This window comes from Mesocricetus auratus, unplaced genomic scaffold (assembly GCF_017639785.1).
Source record: "Mesocricetus auratus isolate SY011 unplaced genomic scaffold, BCM_Maur_2.0 Super-Scaffold_100004, whole genome shotgun sequence".
Taxonomy (NCBI): domain Eukaryota; kingdom Metazoa; phylum Chordata; class Mammalia; order Rodentia; family Cricetidae; genus Mesocricetus; species Mesocricetus auratus.
The window spans coordinates 116,069,860-116,090,180 of record NW_024429189.1 but is presented as its reverse complement, the minus strand read 5'-3'; the positions used below and the strand labels follow the sequence as shown (position 1 = coordinate 116,090,180).

The 20,321-nt window shown below is 49.2% G+C and overlaps 1 protein-coding gene across 3 annotated transcripts; it reads right to left on the bottom strand.

Annotated features, from left to right (window-relative positions):
* Nucleotides 1-1,248: 1,248 nt before the first annotated feature.
* Nucleotides 1,249-20,056, bottom strand: Entpd6 (ectonucleoside triphosphate diphosphohydrolase 6). 3 transcript variants are annotated; one of them, XM_013115235.3, is made up of 14 exons: nucleotides 19,892-20,056; nucleotides 16,134-16,461; nucleotides 13,459-13,535; nucleotides 11,876-12,019; nucleotides 10,544-10,619; nucleotides 9,676-9,711; nucleotides 8,700-8,788; nucleotides 7,714-7,793; nucleotides 7,206-7,270; nucleotides 5,911-6,012; nucleotides 5,144-5,281; nucleotides 4,680-4,736; nucleotides 2,479-2,591; nucleotides 1,249-2,257 (listed from the first exon to the last, which is right to left on the bottom strand). In XM_013115235.3, exons 2-14 carry the CDS (start codon nucleotides 16,423-16,425, stop codon nucleotides 2,159-2,161), a joined length of 1,368 nt encoding a protein of 455 aa, XP_012970689.1. In that variant the 5' UTR covers nucleotides 16,426-16,461; nucleotides 19,892-20,056; the 3' UTR covers nucleotides 1,249-2,158. The 3 variants fall into 3 exon arrangements, with proteins under 3 accessions (XP_012970689.1, XP_012970690.1, XP_040602397.1); XM_013115236.3 differs by having other exon boundaries at nucleotides 19,960-20,050; XM_040746463.1 differs by lacking the exons at nucleotides 1,249-2,257; nucleotides 2,479-2,591; nucleotides 4,680-4,736; ... (2 more) ...; nucleotides 7,206-7,270; nucleotides 7,714-7,793 and adding an exon at nucleotides 7,798-7,908 and having other exon boundaries at nucleotides 19,892-20,050.
* Between the last annotated feature and the right edge of the window lie 265 nt (nucleotides 20,057-20,321).

Here is a 20,321-nt window from a genome sequence, read left to right as displayed (position 1 = left end):
GAGCGGGGTAGGGGACACAGCAGGTGTCTGGGGTGTGTCAGGTGGACCCAGGGAGGCACACAGATGTACAGGTCAGAGTGACACAGCTATTGAAAAACAAAACAATAAAGTCCTCTTTATTATCACAAAGGATGCCAAGAGTGGAGTGACTTGCATATTTTGCCAGGTCTAAGAATATTCCAGTCTATTAGTGTTCTTTTGGGAGGTATCCAGCTGTTTACTTTTTCATGAGTGAGATCACTAACCTTTACCTGCAATGAGTCTACTTCCGGATTTCTGTCCTGCGGATTTGATGCTTCGCCTCCTGAGTCTTTAAATATTCAGGCCATTAGCTATAAAGAAAGGGGCAGTGGGGTTTCTGCCAAGGAATAGGTGGTGCAGTGTGGGAAAGGACAGGATTTTCCATGTCCTCCTCAGCAAAATCCCCCGGCTCTGGTCCCTGATGACTCTTTTACCTAGGAAGACTTCTTCCTGCTTTCTTTTTTGGACATGTTATACACTAGTCACAAAGCCCCTCCAAGGTTTCATTTTTAAGGAGACCACCAGGCTTACTTTGCTCTGGTTCTGGGGTCTCCACTTGGAATTGGAATCCCACTGACCATCCTTTTCCCCCGGGGAATGTCAGGTTTTACCCAGGCTTCCCTCCTACCTGTCACCTGTGAAGCTACTACTTCTGTAGTGAGAAGTCACCCAAGATGTCGGCTTCGACCCTGCAAGGACAGCTCCACTGTACAGGGACCCAGCTTCTTCAGGGTCGTGTGACTACCTGAGTAGCATGGACAAGGTATCAGAGAAGGATGAGCTGGCTGCTTGGAGCCTTCATGCCCCCTTTTCCTACAGAACTCCTTTCCTCTGCACTGGCCGGTCCAAGTGGCATTCTTGGTGTAACGAGGAGAGGGCTACGAGGTGTTCTCAGGGCCAGAACCACTATAGGCTTGGGAGCTGTGAGCATTTGGGGTATCAGTGGACCCTGGCATGTGACCCCTTTTGGACTACGCCAGAATCAAACTCGATCTTTGTTGAGCAGAGTGATCTACAGGTGACGTACCCAGAACTGCCCCTAGCCAGACTGTGAGCCATATCTCAGGAGGGGGAGGAGCTCAACAGAGAGCTGGGATACAGCACTCCTGGACCCTGAAACAGTCCAGGCCTCTGGGTGGCCTGCTGCTGCTGCTGGTTACTGCTACCCCGTTGTCCAGTTGGACAGGTTTTAAATGCTGGCTGCTCACTCAGGACACAAAGGAGAGAAACCCTTGTAAACCTTTATTCAGGGTGGAACAACATGACTCAGCTTATTCTATAGACTGTACATTCACTGAGGGGACCACAGGGAGCCAGCTGCAGCCCAGTGAGGAGGGTGGGGTGGGGGCAATACGGTTCCAGAGCACCCCACTGGTGTAAGTGGCTCATAGCAGCAATACATTCACTGGGACATTGCTGTGTCCAGAAAGGGGGCTCAGTTTTAACACAAAGCACTCCCAGTTCACAGGGTAGTGCTTGAGTACTCGGCCTTGAACATTCGTATAGCTCTGCTCATAGCCATATGCTCTGCAAAGCTGGAACACTGGGCCTGATGCGAGGCATTGTCCCACCTTCTTCCTACTCAGTGTCCCCACATCAGTTAATGCGGTACCATCCAGAGATGGAAGAGCAGACCTCCAGGTAATGCCGTGACTATCCTGAGGAAGAGATGTGTGCACTGAAGATATTGCACTGTGTCTGGGCCAGCCTACTCCACCTCCCACAACTCAGGGAAGGCAGACAGAGGCCTGGCTCATGAGGGAACAGGGGCTGGGAGACAAAACAAGACCCACACAGAAACACATAAAAGCAGCCACAACCCTGCAGGTGGACGGGCTAAGAACAGGGCTGCATCTCAGTCTGTGCCCTGGGCCCCGCCTGGATCCCTGCTCACTTGGAGGCAAGGCAGGGAGACGGCCTCAGGCCAGGAAGCATTCCCACCCTGGTCCTTCCCCAGCTAGTGAGGTGTAGTGGGGCTAGTTACACGGGCCACGTCCCAGGCAAATCGGCAGGAGATGACATTGCCAGCACAGAGGAGGACCTCTGCCAGGTGCAGGCTCCTCAAGGATGGTGTCACTTCCAGGACAGAGTTGGGAGCCTTGGAGTTCTGGCTAGGGTGGAGACTAGGGCTTGGCTGCTACAAGGCAGGAGTCTTCTGTCTCTTCAGGGAGTCGATGTAATGGAAAATAGCCCCCAGAGCCCAGCTGGTTTCAACGTTGTCGATTTTCCGAGCCAGCTGGAAAAGACAAAGGAAAGGAGAAGAGAGCGTCATAGGCCTGAGATGGAAGACTGGGTGGCATCTGTGGAGGAAGGCAGTGGCTCAGGAGGCTACACAGTTTCATGCTGTTTCTTAAAAGCAAGGATGGGAGCAGGTGATAAAAATCCAAACAGTAAGGCGAACAGTTCCCAGAACCCCATCCTACAAATGGAACGTAGAACCCAAGATGCAATGCTTACCTTCAACACTTTGTCCCTGGGAAAACCAAACTCATGGAGCAGCAGGCTGATGTAGGTGAGGTCCATGCAGGCAAAGGGGTTGCTGGGTGGCTGTGTCTCCAGGGTGCGGCACACTGGAAGAGATGCCAATTCCTAATCATGTTCCAGACCAGTGGTTCTTAACCTTCCTAATGCTGTGACACTTTAATACCCTTTAATCTCATGCTGTGGTGACCCCAACCATAACATTATTATTATTTTATTTATTTATTTATTTTTGGTTTTTCGAGACAGGGTTTCTCTGTATTGATTTGGAGGCTGTCCTGGAACTAGCTTTGCAGACCATGCTGGCCTCGAACGCACAGAGATCCGCCTGCCTCTGCCTCCCGAGTGCTGGGATTAAAGGCGTGCGCCACCAACGCCCGGCCATAACATTATTTTCATTGCTACTTCATAACTGTAATTTTGCTACTTTGTTATTGTTGTTGTTTCCAGACACGGTTTCTTTGTGTAGCTTTGGAGCCTGTCCTGGAACTTGGCTTAGAGCTCACAGAGATCCACTTGCTTCTGTCTCCCAAGTGCTAGGATTAAAGGCATGTGCCAACACTGCCCGGCTAATTTTGCTATTGTGGATTGTAATTAAACATTTTTGGAGATAGTGGTTTGTAAAAGGGGTCAAGACCCATGGGTTGAGAACCATTGTTTTAAACACCCTGGGGTGGGGAGGAGGCAACCCTGACCCCACCTGCTGTGGTACCCATCTTGCTCTTCACTTCTGATTCACTGTCAAACTGCAGTGTCATCCTACTGGCAGGCCAAGAGGCCAGTCTCAACCTCCACGAGGCCTGGATGCCACGCCCAAGAGAGACTTGAATGTCTTAACTTGGGGTAACAGTAGAACCCCACTTCCCTCAGCTACATCTCTGTATCTGAGAACCTTGACACTTCCTAGATGTCAACATATTCTAATATCCAGCCTTTTTTTTTTTAAGATTTTATTTTTATTTATTATGTATACAACACTCTGCTTCCATGTATGTCTGCAGGCCAGAAGGGGGCACCAGATCTCATTACAAATGGTTGTGAGCCACCATGTGGTTACTAGGGATTGAACTCAGGACCTCTGGAAGAGCAACCAGTGCTCTTAACCTCTGAGCCATCTCTCCAGACCGAATCCAGCCTTTCTAAGGCCTGATAATGACACTAAGGCTGACTTCAAATCTATTCTGGTGTGTGTGTGTGTGTGTGTGTGTGTGTGTGTGTGTGTGTGTGTGTGTATGTGTGTTGTGTCCCATAGGCACAGAGGACAGAGGAAAACATACAGTATCCTGCTATATCACACTCTACTTTAATCTCTTGAGACAAGGTCCCTTATTTGAACCTGGAGTTCAGCAAGCCTCCATGATTCTTCTGTCTTCGCCCCCACAGTCTGGGCTTTTTTTTTTTTTTTTCCATTTTATGTGAATTCTGGGGATTTGAATTCAGATCCTCATGCTTGTGCAGAAACACTCAAACCATTTTTACAGCTCCCAGAATCTATTCTTGGAAGAGGGGAAAATCCATCTAGATACCAATGTCCAGGGAAAAGCCAAGAAGTGACAGAAAAGCACATACGCCGTGTTTTTAGCATGGGAGGGTAGGAGGGCGAGAAGAAGGAAACTTCCCATGGAGAAATACACTAAGCTTAATTGCTCTAAATTGCAAACTGGCAGCAGCAACCAGAAGAGCTGAATGTGGACACGACATTCAGTCCTGAGCGCCAGAGTGCTGTGACCCAGAATGGTTGCACAAAGGGCATGGGAGGAGAAGAAAGACAACTCAGGGAGACACTCAGGATGCTGTCCCAGCAGGCACTACTGTCCTGGAACCCAACTTCCTCAGGGTCATTTGACCATCATGAAGTAGCTGTGACCATCCCAGGGAAGAGTCTTTGGTAGCAAGGGAAAGTGCCAGAGATTTGAGATGAGGGAACTGGAGCCTCAGAGCCCTGTGGCAGCACCGAACTGTGGCCTTTCACATCTGGGGATGCCCTCCACCGGGAGGTTGGATCTGAGGTTTGGCCCTTGGTGATGATAGTACACTTTGAACTCTGCCCTTACACACCTCTCAGCACCAGTTAACAGACAGAGTAAGGTACTAAACCCAGCAGTGCTGGGCCTTGTGCCATCACACCTGGGGTGTCTGCTCCCATGTCCCACCCTGACAAGTGCAGCACCACTCACCATACTTGGCTGCTGTCTCAAAGTCTCCGACCACAAGGCTACCTCCTTTCTCTGCATCTGTCAGGTAAGATAGACGCTGTCAGACCCTTCACTGGCTGACTGCTTACCCTGCCCTGGGTCCTTGGGTCAAAGCGAGCCCCTCACTGCAGGTCTTCCTCAGAAAGACAGCATGTGGCTACCCATCCCAAAGAGGCTCCCGAGCTGATGCTGCATGGCAAGGCCAGCGGTCAAGCACAGGGAGTGAGTGCAGCGCAAGGCCCACTTTCTAGCGGGATCTGTATCCACAGCAGACAATTGCCATTTTACTAACTGCCTCAAAGGAACTACTCACCTATGAAAGGGGCTTATGACTTCCTGACTCCTACCACATTGCCCAACTCCTTTTACACCTCTCACTTCACCCAGACCAACAAAGTCACCACTGGCTGGCATCGGCCCCCTGCCCAGACCGCCCTGGCCCTTACCTATGAGGCCAAAGCTCGCCGCAAGGTCATAGTAGTAGGAGAAAGCATAGAAGTCCACGTGCTGCGCCTCTTCCGCCCTGTGTACTTTATTTCTGAGGACTTCTGACACCCTGCTGGCACACAGCTCATAGAGGCCCACTGCAGAAGGCAAGAGAAAGCCCACAGCCAAAGTTAGCAAGCCTGAGGCACACAGGTCACACAGCTCCCATCCATGTGACACCTGACAGTTCAACCAGGCTGACCACACACCAAAGGCAGATATGCCGCATGTCTTGTGTCCAGCCTGGGAACAATAGCCCAGTTTTTCTCCTAGAAGAAATTCAAAGGACCCAGAATAACAAGACCAGGGTGAGGGCCAGTGACAGGGTGGTGTGTCCTGGGCTGTTGGCAGGAAGCAGCCTTCATTTCTCTCTGCACAGAACTGGCCAGAGCAGTTTCTGGGCTAGGAGCCTAAATGTGGCCATTTGTCTCAGGCCCCAAGGCAGCCAGTTCCCTTCTCACTGGAGCTGTTAGGAAACTGGGTTATTTGGATAGAAGTGCTTGGTGACAGACAAGGAGACTTTGTGCAGAGATCCTGAGGAGGGAGGTAGGCAGAGGAGCTCTCGACAAAAGCCTTCGCAGTCCTGCCACAGTTCTTAGTTGCCTACGCTCTAGGGGAAGGTACAGACTTGTCTGTGTTGGTGCCTGCTTTTCAGAAGTATCTGGAAAAGGAAAAGGGAAGCAGGCTGCCTTTGACCCTCACGATCCTGAACAGCAATGCCACCTACCTGCCTTCTGTCCTGAAATTCTATAGGTGACCTCAGCATGCTCCCACTCTCCTTTGAACCGGGGAGACAGGCAGGGGCTGACCAGTTCCTTGTCATTCTCAGCTGAAATAGAGAGATGGCCACGAAGGTAAGAAGGAAACAGCGCTGTGTCCATCAGACAGAGCTTGGACAACTGGGTGGGGTCCAACAGAGAATGCCACAGGTTGTAATAAGGTGTGGGGGAGGGGGAACAATGGGACCTGTCTCCCAGGAGAGTCCAGGTCAGCTGGAGAAAATCCCTGTTGTCACAGGGTGGCAGCCAATCCCACCTGTCCAGAGACATGACTGTGGCCTGGCAAAATGTTCATGTCCCCTGGGCATCTGGGGTTCCAGACACTGGGCCAAGTGCTGTTTTTGTCCGTTATCACAATGAACTTATTTGGAGGAGACTGTCACAAACCAATTTTACAGATGGCCAAGGCTGGCAGTAACTGACAGGTTGGTAGGAAGGCGAGGACAGGTGTTCCCATGCCACAGAGTGAAGCTTTGCTCCTCATCATGAACTAGGCCCAGACGCTGTGCTGAGGTTCATGTCCAGCCTTTAGCACTTTAAGATGGGGTGAAATCTTTGGTAGGTGGAGCTAGGGGAGGAACTTAGGTCACCAGGGCATTGTTTTGAAGAAACGCTGGAGCCTGACTGTTTTCCTCCTTTGCCTCCTGCTGCCAGCAGGTGAACCCTCTGCCACATGTTCCCACCATAGTGTCCTGCTTCACCACAGGCCCAAAGGCAACACATTAAGTGATCAACAACTTAAGCCTCCAAAACCATAAGACAAACTTTTCTTTCTTAGAGCCATTTGTCCCAGTTACTGTCAGTGACAGAGAACTGACACATGAGGTGATTCTAAGTGCAGGTGACACAGTTCAGAAATTATTTCCCTACTAACTCTCCTTTTTAAATTAAAAATCCCTTTTTAAAAATTTTATGTACATGGGTGTTTTGCTTGCAGTATCTGTGGGGGCTAGAGAGGGCGTCAGATCCCCAGGGTCTGGAGTTAAAGACAGTTGTGGGTGCTGGGAATCAAATCTGGTTCCTTCAGAAAGGCAAACAGAGCTCTTAACCACAGAGCCATCTCTATAGTAATCTCCTAGTATCTCTCTCTCTCTTTCTGTTTTTTGAGACAGGGTTTCTCTGTGTAGTTTTGGAACCTATCCTGTCACTTTCTCTGTAGACCAGGCTGGCCTCGAACTCACAGAGATCACAGAAGAGAGGCACCAAGAGTGGGGACAGAGTCTAGAGCAAGTGTTCTACTCACCAGGCTTCCCCTCCATACCACCCAGAATAGCCAGTCGTGCCGACATCAGTCCTAGCCCCAGGTAGCTGTGGAGACAAATCCCGGTGAGGCTGGGCCACTCATGCACCTGCCTGGGCTCAGTGGGAGTAGGTAAGGTGTTCCTGCTTCTTCTCTGAGCCTTATGCTAAGGCTGAAACATTAGGTAATTGAACTGAGAGCCTGCCACGAGCTCTTACAGACGCTGTGCACATGGCAGCGAAGGAGACAGAGCCCGTCTGTTTTTATGGGGTTCTGCAAGTGCCATGTGGCCAAGAGGCAACCAACTCCTCACCTTAGTCTTTTCCAAGAATAGAAGAATTAACTTTTACAGGGAATTTAAAAATGATGCATACAGGAGGAGAAGCAGGGAGGCAGGACAGGGCCCAGGCAGTCTATTGGCACAAGGGAGTCTGGGATCTGGCATCTACATGGGGAAAGGGTCCCACCAGAAGGCAGCAGTGGGAGGTGCCCCAGGAGTGGGCAAACCCACCTGTAGGAATACAGTTTGTACGTCCTGTTAAACATCTGCAGCGCTGTCAGGTGGCCAGGCGGGGAGGCCTGCAGGGTACCCTGGGGAGGAACACGAAGTCACTGTTGCCCCCTGTCTTTCCAGAAGACCGTGCCCTCCTCCCTGAATCGTCTGGATGAACAGGGACATCTAATGAGCTTTCCATTGAGTCTTTGGCTATGAAACAATGAGGAACAAGAAGTAAAAAAACAAACCAACAGAGCGATGGTTTGTCCTTCTAGAAGCTTTCTTTGCATATTAGGGATCAAACCAGGGCTTTCAGGTACTTGGCCAGTGAGCAACATCCTCAGCATTTATTACTATCATTATTAATTAATTTATTATTGTTATTTTGAGACCAGGTCCTGCTACCTTTGAACTCCTAATCCTCCAACCTCAGCCTCCACAGTGCTGGGGTCACAGATGGGCAGCACTGGACCAGCTGCATCTTGCACCTTCTGACACACATAGTTCAATCAGACCAGCTAAGCATCTTTCTCTAATAACCTGACTAGGACCACAGCTTCAGTCACTAGGTGTGTACAGGTCATTTATTCACGCTCTATAACACAGGTGTTTCCTGTGATTGTTAATAAAGTGTGGGAGACAAGAAAGGTATTTAAAATAGCGGATGCCACTAAACACTGGTGTTTTCATCTCTTTAGAACATTTACCTTGAAGGGGGCTGACCCCCTGCCCTCAATCTATTAGCCATACTGTTCACTCTTGTTCCTGGAACTTCATGGGGGATAAAGTGTCCAGCCTCTAGCCCAAAGCTTCCTCGTCATCATTTGGTTTCACCTCACTGAAGAGCAGGTTTCTATTTTGGTTTTTAGTCTGTAGAGTTAAAATCTAAGACGTTGGAGCACCTTCCAGTGGCCAAGGGGCCTTCTCTGAGGGGCCTCCTCTGGGTGGCTGCAGCTCCCTGACTGATGCACACACCTGGTGAGGCAGACAGGGCAGGTTACCTCGACACGGGGGAGGAAGGTGATCTGAGTGGATCCTCCGCCCAAATCCAGCATGCCCACGCTGCTGCTTCCGGGGGTTTTCAGACTGCCTAGATCACAGGGAATAAAGACAGTGCTGCCGGGTTAGGAAGGATATGAGCATATCAGAAGATCAAAGAGAGGTAAGAAGCTGCCCCTGGTGGTGGTGGCGGGAGGGGGGAAAGGCAGGGAGGCTGCAGAAGCTCCTGTTAACTACTTGAAACATTTTAACTTAAAAGTCTCCAAGAGCCATGGCTCTGCCAGCTGTGGCTTTGATGTGGCTGGCAGAATGGCTCTGAACATTGAGAGAAATGCTCACACTGGCCTATCATCTGGCAGGGCCAGCCTCACCTCCCAGGGAACACCGACTTCTTTGCTGTTCTGACAGGGATCCTCCCTACAGGGCATCCTCTTTGACTAGCCCCATCTCAGGCTGTTCTCCCAAAGCATTTGAGCTAGTGATCCCCAACTTTTCGACCAGTGTCTTTCTGCCCGCAAATAGTGAGACTTTCCCGGAAAACACTTCCTTCTTTCAACATAGACACACTACCCTTTTCCAGTACAGGGCCGCACTGAAAACTATCTGAAAGTGTCTCTTGACAACCCGTTTCCAAGGCAGACGGCTTTGGCAAGGGTGACCAGCACAGTCACATCATATCCCGTATCTGAAGACCTGACTAGGTTTGATTCACTGCTTTTCTCAGACACAAACTACAGGTCAAAGTCCCAGTGGATGCTGGGTGGGGCTGTACTGAGAAAGGGAAGGGCAGTGAGGGGTGACGAGCACACAGGGGCTCACATCGCCTAACCTGTCTGGACCCCAACCTGCCTCCACGCCAGCAACACTGAATCTGGCTGTTATGGCAATGGGGTCTCAGCAGGTGCTTCAGGAAGCCTGGCAGGCACTCCTTTCCTAGGGATGGGAGCCATTAGCCTTTCCCATCCAGCAGACACGCACCTGTCAGGAAGTTGACAGTGATCCATGCTGAAACACCTACAAGAGAACAGCACAGACATTTCAATTCCTTTAAAAAATTTAGTGTATGGGTGTGCTGCTTGCATGTATGTCTGTGGACTTCATGTGTGTCTGGTGCCCATGGAGGTCAGAAGAGGGGTTGGAGTCCCTGGAACTAGAGTTACGGATGGCTGTGAGAAACCATGTGGATGCTGGGAACTGAGTTTGGTCTTCTGTAAGAGTAGTAAGTGATCCTAACAGCTGAGCCGTCTCTCTAGACCCCATTTTAACTCTCGACACACAGGACTGCTATCTACTTCGCTAACCTATTCCCAGATTTCAGGGGTGTGTGGGCACTGCTTGCATTCCTAGCCTTGAGAGGGAGCAGTGTTCACTCAAGAACCCAGGGGCTTCGGCACACACTGAAAACGTAGAACACATTACCAAATGCTGGTCAGTCTCCTCCAGGACTTTGTCACCAGCTTCCATTTTTGAAGAAGGCAGGCAGAGAATCCAATGTTTCCTCTGCCCTCCAGACAAGCTCACTCTTAAGGTCATATTTAAAGCCACTGGCCTGGGAGGAACCTCACGTATCGGCTACAGAATGAGCTACATAACCACAATGTCCCCAGCATGGCAGCAAGTGGCATTCTCTAAATGCCTTAAAACCCAAAGGATGATGTTTTCAGAGGCTGCATCCGCACCAGGCTTGGAGCTGGTCAAGGTAAGAACTTGTCTCTAACAAATGGAACAGAACCATGACAGTCTAGCTACAGTGCCCTCAGGCCTGGAGTCCATGCAGTGGCGGCAGCACCAAGTCGTTTGTCTGACTGGGACATGCACTGGAGAGATACTCATTTGTCCACTCTACCTTCATCTGTGCCGTTCATGATGGAGACACAGTCGTCCCCTACAAGGAAAGGTGATGCCTTGAATACCTCCTTCACCTAAATGCAAAGAGAAACATTTCTTAGCTTGGCATGAAGCTGTACACTTGTACAGAACTTGAGAGGTGGAGGCCAGAGATCTGGAGATTGAGGTCAGTTTGGTCCACACAGGGAGTGTCTCACCCTCCACCCCAGCCAGGGCAGGGGGATGTGCTCATTCTTCAGAAGCAAGATCAGAGTTAGGAAGGGCACTGTGTGCCCAGCTGGCTGTGACAGAACACTGAGGGCTCTGTGGTATGCTGAGAAGCAAAGATGAAACTGTTTCAAGCTTCTTCAATCTTCTGTAGGGGTGGCCTTGGCTGATATCCCTAGGAGAGCTAAGAGACAGGCTACTCCAGGTATCTCTTCTTGAGCTGCTGCGGACAGGAGAGTTCTGAGAGCAAAGGTGGCCTAGGCAGAATTGACGTGCCCTGAGCCTGTGGGGTCCCCAGACATTCCCTGGCTTTGGGTTCAGAGATGAAGGGCAAGAAGCCCTATGAGTCAGGGTTTAAACCTGGGAAACACTGATGTGGCCTGTGTATAGGTGGGGACACGTATCCAGGGACATGAGTCTGGCAGAGGGAGGTGAAGGTGTGAACAACTGGGTACGTTTCTTTCTCCATTTTCTAAGGAGTCTCAGGACATAGAAACTTCAGTGCCCCTAGCCACCTCTACCTCCCTTATGTCCTAAGAGGATCTACTGTGCTACCATCTTTCAGGTAAACAGTGTAAGAACAGTCTAGAAGTTGAGGGAGACTGTATCTTCCCAAACTTGGTGGATGGAAAGGAAATTAGAAATGCATTCTGGGGTCGAGTATGTATAGAGTACAAAATGGTTGTCTGGGGTACCATGTCCCCCGGAAGCACTGGGGCTGGGCAAGAGGCTGAGGGTCTCTTGGGCAGTCACAGCTGAGCTTGGGCTAAGATGCCAGCTCAGCTCACACACCTGTGGGTGCCCTCTGGAGCACAACACAATCTTAGGACACAGTTGTGTTCTTAAATGTCACATAGACAATTCCTAACTGTGATACTGTGAACATTTCAAAGCTTTTCTCTTGAGGACACTTCTATGTCCTGCCTGCTTGACACTAGCTGCAAGGATAGTGGCTATTTTGTTTTGAGACATTGTCTCACTCTGTAGCTCAGACTGGCCTCTGGTTTGAAACTGTCTTGCTTGGTCACCCAGGTGCTGGAGTGACAGGCATGCCCAGCATGTTAGTGTTTTTTTTTTTAGTGATTCTTAGCCACCCTCCAGTGGGGAAAATGGTTAAGTTTACCTTTTGCAGCAACTTCTGAGCCTTTTCTCCTGGCAGCAGGCGCAAACCAGCTGTGGCCTTCAGGACCAGAGGAGTGGCCTTCCAGAAGTCATATGGAATGTGTTGCTTAGCAACATTCAGAAGCTCCTGGATCCCCTGAGCACTCTGGATATAGTGAAAGCAAAGCAGGGTTGTTATTCTACACTACCCAGTTACCACTACCCTTTAAAATGTATATTAAACATACTATCTCATTTAAAAGTTAAGTTTGGGGGATGCATGCACATGCACGAGCATTTCATATGCAGAAATAGGAAGATAACTTCCATGAATCAGTTCTTACCGTCTACCTCGTGTGGGCTGGGTCTCTCTTGCTCCTGCTGCTGCAGACTTACTACAGACTAGCTGACTCACCACACTGAGGTTTTTGTTGTGGGCTCTGGGACTCAAACTCAGGTCAGCAGGCATCTGAAGCTAGCGCTTTTGCCGACAACCCACCTCCTGGCCCCTTTCTCTAACTGTCAAAACCGGCAGGAGCACTGCATCAAGCAGCACTGGCCATTTGTTAGAACACCATGGGTCAGAGCCGCGGACTAGCACAGGGTCTGGGGAATGTTGAAATGCCCTAGCATGCAGCTCCAAGGTGGGCACTTGCCTAACACACAAGGAGAGGCGCTGGGTATCGTACCCAGAGTTTAAAAGAAGAAACAAACAAACAAACCAATGACAGGGAAGTCAAACCCTCTCAGCAAGCAGAATCTGCTTTAGAAGAAACTCATGAGTCCTTGGTTCACATCTGCTAGTGCATTAAAACATTAAGACATCAGAAATCTAAATGCTACACACTTAGAGAAATCCTATTTCACCTCAATGAAATCTGTTTTATATTTATTTGGTACATAAATTTACCACTGAGCTCTGCTAGCCCTAGCACAATAGTTTTAACATTAATATTTGTTTTTAGTAAATGTTATGCTTTCAAGCAGAGGAACTGCAATGCAACATTTAAATTACAAAGTCATTATGGGGAGTCTTAGTTCAATATCAGAGCATTGGTCTAGAGTTGGAAAGCCCGGAGCTGCATCCCTAGATCCCTGCATCACAGGGTACTTTGCAAAACTTATATTACTAATACAAATATTTTAAAGTCCAAATACAACATTTTTCCTCATTTTATTGTTGTATGAGTGTTTTGCCTGCCTGCAGTCTGTGCACATGTACACAGTGCCTACAGAGGCCAGAAGGTAGCACTGGATTCCCTGGGACTGGAATTACAGGTGGTAGTGAGCTGCTACGTAGGTGCTGGAGACTGAACCCAGGTCCTCTGGAAGAGCAGCCAGTGCTCTTAACCACTGAGCCATTTCTGCAGCCCCCCAATAACGCTTACATGTGTGGGTGTGAGCTTCTGAACTGTGTATGGGCCAGGGCCTCATGGTGTCAGCACACTGGTCGGTGGGACCCTCACTCCTTCCTACCTCTCTATCTTCCACAGGCAGTACCAGCACCAGGGCACCTTTCTCTCAGAAGATGGCCAACTGATCTAGTTCAGAAGGGAAGTCAGTTAGAGGACATGGAAGGACAAACAGACACAAGACGGTGGTTACCTTTTCAACATCATCAGCATAAGCAGAAAGCCCAGGCTTCAGTGCCTTGAAGGTCTCATGGGTCAAGGTGGGAGTTTCTAAAGGGAGACATTTTTAAAAGATGTAATTATGAGTATATACAAGGAATTATATATATACAGAGGAGACCAGCTGAGGTTAAGAGCAGAAGCTTGACCATGGAGGCCAATTAAGAGGGATTATTTTTGTTTAAATTCTGTGATCTAGATCAACTGAGTAAAGGACCTAAAGTTTGTTTTTCTTTCTTAAATATATATATGTGTGTGTGTGTGTGTGTGTGTGTGTGTGTGTGTGTGTATGTATATATACACACACAGACACATACAGAGACACACACAGACACACACACACAGAGACACAGACACACACACACACACACACACAGGCAGGCCAGGGTGAGTGTGCTTGCCTAGCACTTTAGAGGCCCTGGAATTGATTACAGCACTGCAAAAAACCAAACCAAACCAAACCAAACAAACAAAAAAGCCAACAAAAAACCCCCAAACAACCGAACAACTGGAATCCCGGCTTTATTGAGGATAACTTACTTAAATTTTAAGATAATTCTTGCTGATTTAACAAGATAAATGATCTTAAACTGAGGCTGGGTGTTGGTGGCGCACATCTTTAATCCCAGCACTCCGAAGGCAGAGGCAGGTGGATCTCTGTGAGTTTGAGACCAGCCTGGTCTACAAGAGCTAGTTCCAAGACAACTTTTAAAACCACAAAGAAACTCTGTCTCGAAAAACAAAATAACAAAAAAGCAAAAACAGAAAGTGATCTTAAACTGTAAAATAAAAATGACGTCTGTAACTCTGGGACATTATCCTTATATGGGCCTTAAACAAGCTTTTAAAGGCTTGCTTTTCTTCTTAAGAAGTTGAGTGTTTGATGTCAGGAGGAAAAAACTATATTGCAACAAGGAAAGTGTCCAGAGGCATCCTGTGGCCAAAGAAACAGTCTAAATCAGGAATATGTGAATAGGAAGACAAGGAAGACAAAAACAGGACTAAAAAACAGGAACAAAAGTGTTTTGCTTTTTTTTTTTTAAGACAGGGTTTCTCTGTGGCTTTGGAGGCTGTCCTGGAACTAGCTCTTGTAGACCAGGCTGGTCTCGAACTCACAGCAATCTACCTGCCTCTGCTTCCCGAGTGCTGGGATTAAAGGCGAGTCATCACTGCCCAGCCAGGAACAAAACCTTTTCACGAGGGTTGTTCTCTTTAAAGAGAAACACCAAATTATGGTATTACTGCCTTAAACTTAGATTTTTTTTTTTAAATTTGGTGATAGAAATTGATTGGGGCCTAAAACATGCTGGAACAGTGTTCTACCACTGAGCAAACCCTTCTAACTACAACTGTTACATTTGGTTCCAAAACCAATTTTGCAGGCACGTAAGTAGATCTGGCATTTAATGTTTAACTCATGCAATAAATATAGAAGGATCAGTGCATAAATTAACAAACTAACAAAAGGCTAGAGTATCATTTCTGCTGTTGAGTCAGCAAGAATTAACTATTAAATTATTGTTGTTGTTGTTTTTTCAGACAGGTTTCTCTGTGTAGCCCTGGCTGTCCTCAAACTCATAGAGATCCACCTGCCTCTGCCTGTCAAGTGCTGGGATTAAAGGCATGAAGCACCACACTCAGATTAACTGTTAAAAATTAACACCTTAAATGGATACAAACTTTTTTATATCTAAATTATCCTCAATAACATTTCTCTCCCCTTTTCTTGTGAAGCAAAGTTCTGGCCCAAACACATAAAAAGAAAAAGAAATAATAACTAAATCAGAAGCAAGTAAACCAGACTACTGTAGTTTTGAAAAGAGGTGTCAGGGTCTCATGCTCACAGGCAATTAATACCAGGATAGTGTCTGCTCACTAGGGATTTAGATATGGAGCTGGGCAAAGCCGAGGGCTAAAAAGCCGGCTGACCGAGTCAGATGCACAGAGGGCAGATTTTAGGGCAACAGATGTGAGAGCTGAGCAAAGAGCCAGGCAGCCAAGGGGTCCCCACCTTCTGTCTGAAGTCCCCATTCCCAGGAAGCAGAGCTGGTAGGGCCTGAGGTGCAGACCCCTCCTGAGTGCCATGCTAGGCTCTTTGGGCCCACAGCAGCAGTTCCTGCAAGCCTCAGTCCCAGGTTTCTCCTACTGTTCTAACTTGCCTGGGCTTCTGGCTCCCATGAGCCTGAGTCTGCAGTTGTTTCCTGACTTGAGATCTCCCAGCATCAACATGACATGGCCCAAATCACAGACTCAGTCACAAGGCCTACTGTGGACACAGGGAGGGCACAGGCCACTAAATGCCCTGTAGGGCCTTAGCTGCCCATCAATGCTAGTCACTGGTAGTCTCAAAGTGTAAGGACAGGTTTGAGCTCCTGGGGACTATAGGTGCATGGGCTTCGTGTCCACTGAGTAAGTATGTCTTAGTAACTATACTCCCCCCGCCCCAAGTGGTCTGGTGCTCACACCCAGGGCCTCACATGTGCTCTACCACTGAATTCTGCCTTAATAACTTCATGTTAACAGACTTCCGGGTTAGTTTAGGGCAGGGGCTCAAGCCCACAGTCTTGTGAAGTTAACAGCCTTGCCCTGAGAGGGGAGAAGGCAGACACTGTGTCTGAGCCCCCTAATGACTCATGGTCAGACAGATACCTCCAGGTGGCCGGGCAAACTGGAAGACGTGGATTCGGGTGCCGGTGCTCCCAGCGTCAAACATGATCCCATAGAAGACCTCGTGACTATGCGTAGCTGAGTCTGAGGAGCTGAAGGCCTGCTGGGTCCACCGTGCCCCTGAGGCAGCTCCAGCAATGGTGAAGAAGGCCTGGGCAGCAGAGGCCCGGTGCCACTTGATATAGGCAACATAGATGAACAGGCCCACACACAGCCCGAGGGGGTATGCCACCTTTGTCATCCGCAGGGTTCCATGGTTTGGTATTTTCCTCATTTCTCAGTCTGCTGGGGACTATGTGGCTGCTGCTGGCTGTAGGGAAGAGAATTAGGTAAATCATATTGGGTGTAGCCTATGGCCTATGTCAGAAGTTTCCAGGTCTGGGTACAAAGTATGCAATTCAAAACTGGTCTGCAACCCTTCCTCCAGGACTCACAGGAGTCATTTGATTTTCTTGATGATTCTGGAAGGGATAGTCCAGAACTGAGGGTTCTGGACACCAGATAACTTCCCAACAAACCACAGTGGGACACGCTGCTGCTTATATCAAAGAGCCCAGTGTCTACAGATCACTCCAGGCAACAGATCCACATGCCCCGCCCTGTCTTGCCATCTTTACTCACAGTCCCATTCATAGATTGTACTGTCAGTGATTTACTTTCCCAGGGGCATAAAAACTGGCCACTCGAACAACTCCAGTGAACCTGAGACAGGTGTGAGACAGTGAACTTATTTTTCTGAATGTTTAATGGATGCTGCTTTTCATTTATAAAAAAAAAACATTCCTGTTGAGGGATAAATGATGTCTGGTACTTTCAAGGCCTATAACATTCTATAAAAATAAATGGAATTGATGCCATCAGTTTTGGTCCAATATACTCCAAACAAAACCATTCACCCATTTTTAAAATTTAATTTTTAATTTTTTTGAAAGGGTTTTTGAGACAGGTTCCTGATATATAGTCCATGCTGGCCTCAAATCTCAATCCTCCTGCCTCAGACTCTCCAGTGATGGGAGTCTGGGTGTGTACTATCGTCTCTGGATGTTCAGTTTTGTTTTTTAGTAGCTCCTAGTCTTTAAAGGATGAGAAGAGAGGGGCCCGCATCTCAAGGGATGTCTGTTGGTCTTGCCACTCCTCACTCCTGCCCGCTGTGGAAATCCATCACCTAGAAACTGGGCACAACGATGGGCAGAAGGACCCTGTGGCTGCCCTGCCTGGGGAGAGTAACAGCAGTCCTAGGCAGGGCCTGTGTGCACAGCCTAAGCGGTCTAAGTGAATCAGGGCAGGGTTCCCTTGGTTCCACCCCTGGTCACACCCAAATACTCTCAGGCAAACAGCTCAGGTCACACAACACTGCCTCTGTGCCCCAGGCCCAGAGAGGAGGCCCAAACTGGGGCAAGAAAACAAGACACATCACCTTCCCCAGTTCCTGCACCGTATGGGGCTCAGAAAGGTTCTCTGGGCAGGTGCTAAGGATCACAACGCCCGCGCCAGTCCCCAGATCCTGCCTTACTTTGGGTCTCACTTGATCCCACTGCACTTGAGAGCTACTCTCAAGATCACATCTCACCACCTGCTGAGGCCTGGCCCTTGCAACCTATTCCATATCTTTTACTCTTTGCCCATGCACCCCAAGAACACACTGCCTCCGTTTGCCTTGAAAAGTCAGTTCCCCGTCTCAGGCCCTTTATGCATACTATTACCCATTCCCAGAATGCTCAGCCATCAACTGGGCCAATTTTGTTCACTGTCCAAATTCTACTGCCTTCCCTGGCTTGAATGTCTTCACCATGTGCCAAGTGCCCTACACCCAACCTGTAAATACAAGAATCTACTTTAGACAGCCGGACAATACTTATCACAGACCTACAATCATGGCATTTACACAGGATATTAACAATCCAAACTGAACACCATACCCAAGGGGCACAGACAGACCAGTCTGTCCACAGGCACCTCCGTGCCTCAGAGGCCCAACTCCGAACACATCAACTTCATTCTGTTGTTGAAGTGTTTGTTCATAGCTAAGGCACTTGCAGGAAGGATCAATCACTTTTCTACAGCCGTGTCTAACACCCAGTGGTGGCATACTGATCAGACTCTCCAAAGGCTTGCTGAGGAAAACAACTCAACCTTAGTTACAGAACAGAGATTTTAAAACAAAACAAAACAAAAAGCAAACGAACAAAAAGCAAGCAGCAGGAAGAAGTAAAGCCAGGTGGGGAATGAGCAGGAGAACAGGAAGTGGCATGCAGAGGCAAACAGGGGAGGCTTGGAGAGGTTCACTTCCTGTCAGGTAGAAACTGGAGTCAGAGAAGGTAGTAGGTGTGGAGTTAGGAGGGGGGAAGGGGACACAGGATCTCAGAACTATGCTCCAGCTGATTTGAAGTGGCAGCAGCCAGATTTTTCCTGGTTTGCATTAAAGTAGAGGAACCAAGCCTGCAAATGACTGCTGCACACACTGAATATGTGTCCCAAAATAAAGGCCACTAACAAAGCACCACTTATTCTTCTGGTAGTTGTAGAAAATCTTTTCTTGGAGAAAAGAATAAACCCTCTACACGAATGGCCCTGTGAAGAGGACTCCTGATGTTTTTGCAGGCTGCCATGCCTCTCACGTTTTGTCTATGAGCCTCCAGGAGGGGCTCAGATACACACCATATTAGCCTACACTCCTCCCTGGGGCAGAAGGATAGGGACAAAAACTCCCTCAATTTTTAGACTTACCATTATGCTTGCTGCATTTTTCAAGGGCTACATTGTTAATTGGCTGGTAACAGGAATAGGGAAACCTCCCCTCAATGCTATTCAGGCCCCTCCAAGGCTCTGCAGTGCCCCACAAGAGTCCCTGTAATCACATTCATCTATCTCTCCCCGGGATATCTCCTTCGAGGGTGTCTGAGATGTTCCTACTGTGGCTATGAAGACTTTGCTATACGCCCTGTGATGTAGGATGCATGGCTCACCACACATGACCGTGGGGTACAAGGGCCTGCAGAGATATAAAAGGCCCAGGTATTTTCAGGCAACTGATTCCTTTGGACAGATTCAGTGTGTGAAGGGCTGTGTCTGCTGTAACCTACTCAGCAGTGTAGCTCAAAAACACCCAATTACTTCCTGCTGCTCTTAAAATAAAAACCTGTTCCCTCGGATTCTCCATCCTTCTACGTTCTGGGCGTCCACATCAGGACTTCTCCCTCCTTTAGCCTGAAGCACCTGTGGCCACACATCAACTTAGGCAGAACCACCGCGACCCCTGACAGGCTTTTCCAGGTCACCATCAGTCCCACCTCTGTACTGTCAGAACACAGTACTTCCCCAGTTTCCTGAGCCTCCTAGTTGGACTGTGCAGTGTAGGAGGGGTGGGGCCTAGGCCTAGCTCCGCTAGGGGCGGGTCAGCACATACCGGCCAAATGAATGGATGGATGGCGCAGGGCAGTGGGTTGCACTCGGGCAGAGACCCCTGCTGCTTGGCCTACAGTGTAGCTCGCAACACTGCGCGAGTACCACCGTGTAATACACACGTGCGGGGACCGCGCAGCGGAACGGTAAGGCACCAAGGGGAAAGGGCGGGGAGCGCAAGTGACCCTGAGGTCTCCCCCAGGAGCTGCCGCCTGGCGCAGGGAGGTGCCAAGGCACTTGAACCCGCAACACGGGGAACCCTGTCACTCGTGCATTGGGAGACACCCACCCCCGCACTCAGTCATCCCGGCCAAGCACACCCCGCAGGCCCCCCTTACCCTGCACGGCGCCCTCAGCCCCTCGGTGGAGGCGGTGGTGTACCCGGAGACCGGGAGCGACTACCCACCAAGGGCTCGGCTCTCCAGTCCCGCTCCGCGTCAACACAGCCTTTACGCGTGGAACCCGACCTAGCAGATCCCGAGAAGCTGTCCCCGCCCACGTGCACTTTGCGTCACTAGGTGGGCTGGACGGCATCAATGCGCGTGCGCTGTGGTGCTTGCAGTACGCAGGCGCAATAGCCAGGTGCTCTTCCGAGCCGTTTTTCTTCTGCTGGTAGAGGACTCCGGAACCTGATTGCTTCTTGGATCCTTCTGCTAAATCCTCGAGGCATGGTGAAGCGGAACCTTGTCTTGACTGGTGTACGAGTTACTTCAGTCTCATCCATCACCTTGTCCTTCCCACGTTCGAGTTGCTTCCTTCAAAGGAATA

What these genes read in the sequence shown, in the direction of transcription:
- Entpd6 (XM_013115235.3), bottom strand. Translation starts at nt 16,425, where the DNA reads ATGAGGAAAATACCAAACCATGGAACCCTGCGGATGACAAAGGTGGCA. An exon ending in CTCAGAAGTTGCTGCAAAAG is followed by an intron (nt 10,620 to 11,875) that starts GTAAACTTAACC and finishes CTTTGCATTTAG; the next exon opens with GTGAAGGAGGTATTCAAGGC. An exon ending in TACAAACTGTATTCCTACAG is followed by an intron (nt 7,271 to 7,713) that starts GTGGGTTTGCCC and finishes TTGTCTCCACAG; the next exon opens with CTACCTGGGGCTAGGACTGA.